The 10798-nt window shown below is 64.7% G+C and overlaps 2 protein-coding genes across 2 annotated transcripts; both read right to left on the reverse strand.

Annotated features, from left to right (window-relative positions):
- Window positions 1-4245: 4245 nt before the first annotated feature.
- Window positions 4246-5643, reverse strand: FOXS1 (forkhead box S1). The gene has a single exon (XM_021527407.3). It carries the CDS (start codon window positions 5641-5643, stop codon window positions 4297-4299), a length of 1347 nt encoding a protein of 448 aa, XP_021383082.2. The 3' UTR covers window positions 4246-4296.
- An 852-nt stretch (window positions 5644-6495) lies between these two features.
- Window positions 6496-10330, reverse strand: LOC110468994 (interferon regulatory factor 4). The gene is made up of 8 exons (XM_077787007.1): window positions 9417-10330; window positions 8699-8888; window positions 8487-8527; window positions 8115-8238; window positions 7723-7824; window positions 7246-7641; window positions 7015-7133; window positions 6496-6934 (listed from the first exon to the last, which is right to left on the reverse strand). The coding sequence occupies exons 1-8, from the start codon at window positions 9588-9590 to the stop codon at window positions 6794-6796; spliced, it is 1287 nt and encodes a 428-aa protein (XP_077643133.1). The 5' UTR covers window positions 9591-10330; the 3' UTR covers window positions 6496-6793.
- Between the last annotated feature and the right edge of the window lie 468 nt (window positions 10331-10798).

Raw genomic sequence — 10798 nt, forward strand, 5'->3', positions numbered from 1 at the left:
TCTCAGCTCTGGCCCTGGCCTGGCTGTGTGATGCCTGACCTGCAGCATCTCTGCTCTGCTCACGCTTCCTTCTCGTGCCCTCGGAGGAGGAAGGCCATTCCGGTGTGATCCCGCTGCCTCGGCCACCTGGTGCTTGCTGCTTTTGGACTCAAAATGTGCCTCTCTGCCTGTAAATGCCGCAGCCCTGCCTGCCTTCACTGCCGCTGGCCCCTGCACTGCCCGGCCTCCCTTCCCAGCTCTGCGGCTCGGCGATGATCCTGGAGCACCCCGCGGACCCTCACCCCGGTGCTTTGGCACCGGAGCCGGGGCTCAGGCACCTCCTCCTGGCCAGCTGGCCATGTGGGAGCGGAGCTGGCCCGAGCTGCTGCTCGCACAGGAAGGGAGGAAGCAGCAAGCACGCTTCCAGCGGCGTCCCCAGCTGGGAGCCAACGAGGAAAGAAGGAGGCTTTGTGTTCCTCCTGCCCTCCCTGCCCTTCGGTTCTGCCAGCGGGGGAAAAACACAACCTCTGCTTCACCCGTCCCCGGCAGATCGCGATGAGCGAGGCGGGCTAATGCAGAGCAGCTGGGCCGCGCTCCCCGCTCCGGCCGCACCGCTCAGCCGACCACCAACGCACCGGAACCGCTCCCCCGCCCGAGCGGGGCTCCGCGGGACTGCTGCGACCGGGGAGAGGGTGCTGCTCCAGCCCCGCGCCTTGTCCCGACCCCCGTCCTCTCTGCCTGCCCCCCTTGGGCCTCCCCGGTGCTGCCAGAGGATGGGCATCCCCTGGGATTTGCAGCATCCAGCCTTGCCCACTGCAGGAGGGGATGGGGTTGGCAAGAGGTCCCCTAGCTTTGGTTTTGCCATGGCTAAGCCGCCCCCAAGTCAAGGCTGTGTGTTTGCTCTGGAGCTGCCTCTGCCCGCTGTGCCTGCTGGAAAAACACTGGGGAGAGGCACGGGGAATCATTGCTGCCCACCCCACACTGGCTGCAGCAAGGGGAAGGGGCTTCAGCCTTGTCCCCACCGGGCAGAAGCCACGGCTGGTGGGACCCTGCCCCATAATGGAGCCCTCCACAGTGCTCACCTTCTTGTAAATAAATGTACAGGTCTGCCCACAGCTCACACCTGCCACTCTGGGGGCTGGGGAGGCCCTGCTCCCACCTGTGGGGCCTGACAGTCACAGGATAAGTGAGATGGGAAGCAGAATCTCATCTCTGTGGTAGAGGGAATGGGTCCAAGCTGTGCTGTGGACAGGGACCACCTGGTACATCCTGGGCAGGGCTGTGCAGGCATAGTGCCAAGGGTTTCTGGTCTACACACCCAACAGCTCTGAGCACCCCAGGGGGATGGGGGAAGGGAAAATGACCGGATGGATGGGGGATGGATCAGCTGTCATTCAGACGTCTCTTCACATCTTCAGCATCTGCCCATATCGGGTGGGATGCCCAGGCAAGGGCGGGTGGGTGCGGGTGTCCCTTTGCCCAGGGGAGCTGTGGCTGGCTCTGAAGTGGTTAAAGCTGCCAGAGCCGGGACTCCAGCTCCCGCCGCAGGCGTCCCTCCCAGCCGCTTCCTGCCGGCAGCCTTTGACCGGTTCCTGTCGGTGACCACCCCGCAGGCCTGGACGCCAGCGCAGCCCCATCTGGTTTGAGTTACGCTCCACGGCGGTGACGTCTCCTTCCTGTCTGGCCCCAGGAGCCGCGCATCGCCCCGGTCCCGGCCCTGGCCCCGGACGGCCACAGGGGCTGCAGGGCACTGCAGTGGGGTGGCCACGGGGCTTCCAGATGGGCCATCAGCCCCGGACATTCCTGGCATCCTGATCTGCTGTAGGGGATCAGTTCCTGAATGCAGCCCTGGGTGTGCACATCTGCGGCAGAGGGATGCACAGACACCAGCACAACCCAGGGTGTGGGACCTCTACCCCACAGCCCAGTTTGGTCTCTCCAGTCCCCTCCTTCCTACCCTGGGGCTCTACAGAGACACACACTGGGGCTGGATGAATGGGGCCACAGGGCTGACACCCATGGAAGTAGCTGTGATCCCATCCTATGCTCCCAACAGATAGCTCGTGAGCCCCTGAAGCTGCTTGGAATTGACTGGTCCCATTGGAGCTAAATGCTCCTGGTCCAGCACACATCCAGCCAGGTCCATCCCTTATACGTGGGGTCCTCATCACCCCCACGGATGCACGGCGCAGTCTGGATGTGCACGCGTGTGTCCTCAGCATCCATCCCCGGAGCGTGGAGCAGCACACATTCCACATGCACCCTGTCCCTGTGGCACGCACCCTGCTGCAGAAGGAAGGATCCCCGCAGGCAGTGCGGGGAGAGGAGGGGAGCGGGCAGACCTCCGGCACCTGGCAGCGCCGCCGGCAGCGCAGCAGGTTCGCCCCGTGACCGGGTGCAGCGAGGCCCGGCCGCGGCACGGCCCAGGATGGGAACGGGCGAGCGGGCGGGGGATCGGGCCACCCACAGCGAGCCGGGAGCGAGCCAGGGAGGAGGCAGAGCTGGGAGAACAGCGGGTCCATGACCGGCAGTCAGGGTGAGGACGGGAAAGGGGAGCGCTGGGAGAGCGCACGGCTCTGATCTGCGCTCCCGGGCAGCGCAGGACAGGAGCGCCCATCCCTATCCCTAGCGGCTGCTGCAGTTTGGGGGACAGCGAGATGGGCCACGCTGCTCCCAGCACAGGGACCCCATCTCGGGCACAGCATGGGGCCGGGGCCGTGTGTTCCCAGCCGCGGCGGGCGATGGGCCCGGCCACGCTGCGTGGGAACCAGACGGCCCCCGGGCACGGCTGCTTCCTCCCGCGCCCCCGGGGACCGTGCGAAGGAGGGGGCTGAGGTCAGCCGCGCTCGCCGCCGGCCGCTCCGGAGACGCCAGCATGATGTAGGCGCTCAAATATTGTTTTCCACTGGGTAGGGGAAAAAAAAGGGAGAAAAGAGCGGCCTAGGGCTGAGTGGCAGTCCCCGACGATGAAGGGCGGCCCCCCTGCCCTGCCCGGGGCTGGGACTCAGCCATGGCGCAGCAGCAGCAGACTGCGGGCTGATAACAGAGCGGCCGCGGCCGCGGTGCTCCCGGTCCCCGAGTGACGGCAGTGTTCCTCCGTGCCAGCACGGCCCCCGCAGAGACCCCCGAGACTGGCCAAACTGGAGTCCCCCTGGCCTTGGGGAGCTGGGGGGACTTTGACACAAATTTGGTCTTCACATCAGCACGGAGAGCCCCTGCCAACGCTGTGTCTATCCTAGGGCTGGCTGTGCCATGGGGTCTGGGTGTTGCTGCTCCTGGGGAGGTCCCGCTCCCAGCCTGGGGTTGGCAGGATGAGGGGTGCAAGCACAGCCCCCTCATTTTTCCAGCATTACTCTGGCCCCACTCCTGTGCTCAGAGGTGCTGACTTGGGTGTTCCAGCGCTGTGTGGGAAGGAGCTGGTGGCCAGGTCCCATCCTGGGGCTGTGTGGGGACCCTGCCCACTCCAATGGCCCCAGTTGGGCCAGTTGGGGCATATCCCTGTGCCCAGCCCAGTGTGAACAGCGGTGACTCAGCTGGTGCCTCTTCACTGGCAGCCACCCTGCATGATTCAGGTTGGAGGAATCCACTTTCCAGGCTGTTCCCATCAGAGCTGCAGCCCCTGGCACAGCCCATCTTTGGGGCTGCCCTGGTCTCGGAGTCTGCAGGGACTAGTTGGAATTCCAGCCAAGCACTGACACAGCCACAAGCAAGGACAGAGAGGGGAGGGAGCCCTGTCCCCCCATAGCAAAGCCTCCACACTGTGCTACAACCCCTGGTGCCTCCCTGCAAACTCTGGGGCAACACGGGTTCATTTGCAGGGCCACACACAGAGGCTGGTGCCACGTGTGACATCCTGTGAAAAAAACAGCTTGGAGGGGTCCCAGGCCCAGGGAGGTGACAGTGAGGCTCCACTGGGGGATAACTTCTGCTGCAGCCCATTCCCCTGACCCCCAGGAACGAAGTTCCCTCGTACTACCATGGGATGGTGCTTCAGGGGCTCCTGGCCCCACACTGTGGCAGGACCCTGTCCCCAGCATCTCTCTGGGACACACGACCTGGGTGTAGGTGCCCTGACCAAGGCCATTCCCCATCCCCACATGGCCTCACCATTCAGTCAGTGCTCACTGATGGAGGGACTGGTGGGGATGGAGGCTGGCCTTGGGCACATGTGCCCCCCAGCCAGCACCTGGGCTGGGGCTGAGGATCCCCAGCTTGCCCCTGCCCACTGCCCACCTCGAATGGGGCATAGAGACCACAGAGGCAGCGTTGGGGAATGTGCTTTATTAGGTGCTGGGTTTTCCCGGGGTGGGGAGTCCCTCACTCAAAGAAGAACATGCCGGGTGTCCGGTAGAGGCAGGGGGGCAGCCCCAGGGGGTAGCCATTCCCCCCCTGCAGTGGGATCGTGGTCCCCGGCCCCCATGGCTCCTTCTGCTCACTTGCCCGTGGCCCCATGGCCCCGAAGGGTGGCTGGCGGGGGGCGGTGGAGGCCGGGGGGGCTGCAGCCAGGAGATGCTCCAGCGCTGTGCTGCAGGGCCGCTCCTTCACGCAGAAGCTCAGCGCCTGCACCCGGCACTGATAGCTGCTGCCCAGCGCCTCGGGGCCCGGCCGGCTGAAGGAGCCGAACACGGGCAGGTGGGGCTGCGTGTAGCCCTCTCCCTCCAGGAAGCACGATGGGGAGGGCTTGCCCGTGCCCAGCAGGTTGCCAGGGAATGCAGGTGGCACCTGCCCGAATGGCTGACATGGCCCCAACCCAGTGGCAGCCAGCTCCTTGCCTTCCAGCTGCTCTGGGGGGGTGTCTGGGGTGGCCGGTGAGTCCTGCGGGGGGTCCCTGTGCTGGGTGGGCAGCAGGGCAGGCAGCAGGGCAGGGTGCTGGTGCTGGGCCGGGCGCTCGCTGGGCAATGGGTACTGACCTGGCCGGGGCAGCTGCAGCGCCGCCGGGAGCCCCCCGAAGACAGTCTCCTTGGGCGGGCGGCTCTCGGGGGGCGTGAAGAACGGCCCCTTGGGCTGTGCCATTTCCGGCAGGTACAGGCAGGGCTGCCTGGCCTTGGGTGGCTGACGCCGGGCCCAGGGCTCGGTGCACCCCGGCGCCCCGGCGCCCTCTGAGAGAGCGGCAGGGCTCGGCAGGCGTCCTGTGGCCGACGGCGAGCTGTAGCCCCCCTCTGCCTTCCCCTCGTCCGGCAGCGGGGCAGCGGGCAGCCCTTGCCCCTGCTGCCTGGGGGTCTTGCCGCGCCCCTCGTCTCCCTCAGTGCCCGGTGCGTCCCGCACACCCTTCTTCCTGGTGAAGCGCCGGCGGCGCCGCAAGAAGCTGCCGTTCTCAAACATGTTGTAGCAGTCGGGGTCGAGGGTCCAGTAGTTGCCCTTTCCCGGTTTCTTGTCGTCACGGGGCACCTTGACGAAGCACTCGTTGAGGGAGAGATTGTGGCGGATGCTGTTCTGCCAGCCCTGCTTGTTCTCGCGGTAGAAGGTGAAGCGGCCCATGATGTAGCGGTAGATGCCGCTGAGGGTGATGCGCTGCTCGGGCGCGCTCTGGATGGCCATGGTGATGAGGGCGATGTAGCTGTAGGGTGGCTTGGTGGCCTCAGCGCTGGGGAAGGTGCCGCCGGCCGGCTCAGGGGCCGGAGGGCTGCGCAGCGCCGCGTCGCCGACGGGGAGGTCGGGCTGCATCCTCCCTGCCGGCCCCGCCGCTCGGCTCCGCCGCTGATCCCGCCGGCCCCGCTCTGCCGCACGGCCCCAGCACGGCCCGTTAAAGCCCCGCCGGCGAGGGGGCGGCGGGCCCCTCCTCTGAGGGGCCGCCCAGGGCGGAGCAGGGCTCTGCCGTCCAGCACCGGTCCCTGCGGACAGACAAACGGATGCGCCGCCAAGACCTGCGGCCGGCAGCCAGTGGCCCCGCGGTTGGCACGGCCCCGGCCTCCCCAGGGCAGAGGCGGGCGCAGCCCCCGGCTTCCCCAGCCCCCTTTCCCACGGAAGGTTCCCACGACCTGGTTCTCATCCTGTCCTGCTCACGGTGAGCAGCCGGGCTCTGGCTGGGTCTGGAGTGAGGCTGAGTGAGGGATGTTGGCAGGACTGAGGTGCTGCCTGCCCTCGGATGCCCATCTGCCCCCTGCCCACCCCAGTGCCTCAGCCCCTGCCCCCAGCCTGGCCTTGTGCTGGCTCCTGTGCCAGGTTCCGGCATTGTTCCCAAAACTCTGGGCACAGCACAGACCCCAGGAGCTCCATCACACTGCTCATGAGTGCAAACAGAGACACAGGTGGTTGACTGCCTTTGGGACAACCCTCTGTGTTGCCAGGTCAGCAGAGCAGCTAACAGGCACCGCGCTGCTGCCTTCACTCCTGCCAAGGGGCTGGGACAAGGGGCAGGACAGGTCTGGAGCCAGTGCTGGGGCAGGGGTTGTCTCACTCTGTGGCTGGGGCTTTGCTCACATGAGGCTCTGTCTGGACTCAGCTTCCCCAGCCACCTGTGCTCCCGCTTGGACCAGCATCAGCCCCTCACCCGAGAGCCAGCCCCCAACACCCATATGAAAACACAACCTTTATTTCTAAGGTTTGTAACAACGAGTCCTGGCAGCATAAGTTGCAAGGACAGGGCCAGGTCTGCCCTGGATTGCTGAATAGGCACATAACAAACCCCACCTGGCAGACTCCTGGGCAATAAATACAGCAATCACAGGGGCAGCAACACCTGCCCACCCAGCTAACATCTGTCCTTGTCTGGTCCCATACATTGAGCACCCTGCCTTGGGACATGCAGCTGGAATGCAGCCATGGGGCTCAGAGCCTCCCACTCTGGCAACTGGGGTCACCTCTCCCACCCAGTTCAGGGCTGGCAGAGCTGTTTGAGGACATGGAGAACATGGCTGGAGGTGCCAGGGGAACAGGGCTGGGGGGAATTGCAGAGCAGTGTCGGCCTCAAGCGCTGGGCGTGATGGAAGAGCTCCCGAGCGAACACTGGCTCCACCTGTGGAGGCACAGAACGACAGAGGATGGGCACAGGTCCGTGTCCCTGCCTTGCAATGGTCCCTGTGCCTGGCTACTCACGTGAGCCATGATGAGCTTCTGGAAGGGATGCTCATCTCTGGTGGGGTATTCCTCCCCAAAGCACAGGTAGATCTGGTACTGAGGCAGGAGCTGCCCGTTGCTCAGGTACTCCCGCACCTCTGCAAGACACCAACCCTGTCAGGGGACACAGGGTGCTCACAGCCCCATCAGCTACAGCAGAGCAGGACCTGCCCCTCTTCCCGAGGGGAGCAGGGTCTCACAGGGACTTACGCTGTATGTACTGCTGGGTGTCCAGCAGCTTGTAGGTCTTCTCCCTCTCCAGCTTGTTGGGCCAGTTCTTGTGTGGGGCCAATGGCCCGTTCCAGTACACCCTGCCCTGGCACTGGCGCTTCATGAAGACCCCCTCAGGTGCTACCCACAGCAGCACCCCACGCTCCAGGTGGGGCAAGAGCCGCTCCAGCACGTCAGTCATGCAGGCCACATGGCCATGGCTGCTGAGCACCTGCGGCGGGGGGAATTTTATCTGCTCCATGCAGGAGGGACCGTAGAGGTGCTCGCTGTCGGCCGGCACGATGCTGGTGGTGATGCGGCAGCCCTCGGCCGTGCGGGTGGTCACCTCCTTCACCAGCACATCGCAGTAGTACAGGCGGATGTGGAGCCAGCAGTCTGGGGCAAAGGGAGGGTCGGTTCATGGGCAGTCTGGGCTGGTGGGGTTACCCAGGACATTGCCTGCAACACGGCTCTTACCTGAATTGTTGACATCCTCCACAGGGAGGTAGGACTGGGGTCCGGGCAGAAGCTGGCCATGGATTGGGCTCCAGCCATAGAAGACTCCCCTCACAAGGCACCCTGGACCAGGGCAGAGATGAGGTGGTAAAAGGACATGGACAGTTACCCCAAGGGCTCCCAGGCACTCTCCTGGCCCAAGACCCTGGGCCCACATGTCCCACCGTGTTGGCTCATTACTGGGTCTCATCATATCCCCTAAGTGTATGGCTTTGCTGTGGTAGGGTGGGAATCCTCAGCACCTACCTCAATCCCCACAAGTGTTGTCTGCATGAGTGACAGGAGAGCAGGATCCTGGCAAAAGAGTGCACTCCCTGCCCCCACCCCATCCCACCGAGAGGGACCCTCCTCACCTTGATCAGTTGGGTGACCAGAGACCCGGTGCTGTGGAGACACGTAGGCATGTCTCCATGGGCTGTGGACACTCTCCAGCATGTCCTGGCTTTCCTCCTTCTTTGGACTCCTTGGAGTGCTGCCCTGGTGGTAGGAGCAGCCTTGGTGAGGGCTGAGCGGGCAGTGGGGGATCCTGAGCCAGCTCCTTCCTCTACTACGGACCCCAAAAGCCAGCAGATCCCCTGCCTGGCAGTGCGTGGCACAGGGGACCCTTTCTGATGCCCCACGGGACAAATGCAGTCAGTGTGCAAGCAGGGCAGCAGCTGATGGGTGAGGGGGGGATTTGAGGGTCCCACCTTCTCCCCTGCCTGGATGGCACAGGGCAGGCTCACCTGCTGGTCCTCACTGCCTGGGGATTGTGTGTCATTGTCCTCTGCAGAGAGCAAGAAAGAATAGGTAAACCCCTGGCAAACAGCAGGAACAGCCCCAGGGAAGGCAGCTGGCTGTCCCGGGACACCCAGAGAGGAAAAGGAGTGGGGAGAAAGGGCATCGTTCAGGTATCAGCCCCACATCTGGCACAGGAGGAGGGACGGCAGGAACACACCTGCACCACAGGCTCTCTCGGTCACGATCTGGTACACCTTGTAAGGCTCGGAGATGTCCAGCTGGCTCCGCTCGGGTACCTCCTGGAAGTCGGTGCTCTTGTTGAGAGCGCAGCGCAGCCGCGTTTTCCAGGTGGAGGGGTCGGCCTTGTCCGTCCCTTCGTGGTACTTCCCCTTGTAGATGGCCCAAGCCTGAGGGACAGAGGGTGCCCTGTTCTGTGGGGGTTTGCCACAACCTGACCCCCGGCTCGGCTGTCCAAGGGGGTCCAGCACGGTGGGGACGGGGAGCCGGGGCGGTGTGTGTGTCCTGGGGGACTGCGGGGAGCTGGGGGGGTTGCGGGGTGGCAGGGGAGCACACCGGGAGCTCCGGGAGCGTGCACGGAGCTGGGCGGTGTGTGCCAGGGGTGTGCACGGAGCCGGTCCTGGCGCTGCGCACAGAGCCAGGCAACGGAGAGCCCTGGAGGTGCCCATGGAGCTGGGCTGCACAGAGCTGGGTGAGCGGCTCCGGGTGCGCACGGAGCTGGGCGGTGCGGAGCCCCGGGCGGTGGGGAGCCCCGGGAGGGCACACGGAGCTGGGCTGCACAGAGCTGGGTGAGCGGCTCCGGGTGCGCACGGAGCTGGGCGGTGCGGAGCCCCGGGCGGTGGGGAGCCCCGGGAGGGCACACGGAGCCCGGGGGCCATCCCCAGGGCCGGGTGGGGACCGCGGGGAGCCCGGGATACCTTGAAGAGCGCAGCATCCTCCTGCTGCCGGTAGTCCTGCTTGGCGGCGTGCTTCCAGGGGATGCGGAAGAGCGTTCGGTGCCGGTTCTCCCAGCGCAGCCCCGGGTACCGGCCGCTGTCGATCTGCGCGATCAGCCACTCCTTCAGCCGCATGGGCGACCCCGGCTCCGCCATCGCGGCCCGGCGGCGAAACCGAAAGCGGCTCCAGCTTTCACTTTCCCTTTCCTGGCACAAGACGCAGGTTCTGGCTGCCCCAAGGCGGGGAGGGGGGACGGTTCTTAAATTTTTTTTTTCTGCTCCGCTTTTCCCCACGCAGCAGCGTCAGTCATCCGTGTTCAGGAAAAAGTGATGTCGTAATTGACGGTTACAGCAATGGGAAGAGCTGGAGCTGGTGCCTCTGGGAGGGACCCCCGACAAAGGCATCCCCGAGGTTTCAGACCCTCACAATGTGTGCACCCATGTACGCCAGTGGTGATTTTACTCTCTTCCCGTTGTTCACTGGCTCCTGCAGAGGCTCTGGGTGATTGACCCCCACTCTGGGAAGTGTCCTTTGTTAGGCAAAGGGTGGGCGCCCATTGCCGGCTCTTGCCTGGGGCTCCAGCCTTTTCCTGCCGTGCAGAACACAATGTGCAGCTCGCACTGGTAATTTACATACCGAGATACCTGCACTAGGTGTGTTTCTCAACAGTCACCCTGCACTCGCGGGAGAGGGGCAGGCACATTGCATCCCCGGGAGAGGGGAAAAGGCCCCAGAAGGCACACGGAACTCTCCTGCACCCCTCCCAAATGCTTACTCTAAAACTGTCAGGTCTCCCACATGCTCCCCGAAGGGGACGAGGGACCCTACTCCCTTTACTTCCTGCACTGGGGACCCAGCCGGACACGTTCCAGCTCCAGGGGCTGCGTCCTCCCATGGGACCAGCTGCTCATCCATGGGTGTGGGGAGCTGCAAGGAGCTGCGGGAAGAGCACGGGGTTTTCAGGGTGGTGGGAACAGTCACATGTCCCCATCTCTGAAATCTCTCCTCTGCCCTAATGCTAACACCTGCCTCGTGGGGCTCTGGATGCTGAGTCGAACGGGAAATGGGTGGGTGAGCTGTGCCAAGGGCTGCCGGGACCGGGGTGGGACACACCCTGCACCAGCGCCCCATTGGCCCCAGCAGGGCACGGGCTGAGTCACTGGGCCACCCTGAGGTGACAACGGTGTCGGTTCCTCTATCACTGCTGCAGAGTTTCATGTCGCTGTGCAGGGAAACCCTGCTCCTCTGCCCGGCTGCTGCCCCCCAAGTCTTCTTTTGCAGTCACCAAGGTCTCCTTTCCTGCTCTGAGTCAGAGAAAGTCACCTCCGGCCGAGAGGAGAAGCGAAGTTCCTGAGAGCTACTG

This window comes from Lonchura striata, chromosome 17 (assembly GCF_046129695.1).
Source record: "Lonchura striata isolate bLonStr1 chromosome 17, bLonStr1.mat, whole genome shotgun sequence".
NCBI lineage: Eukaryota > Metazoa > Chordata > Aves > Passeriformes > Estrildidae > Lonchura > Lonchura striata.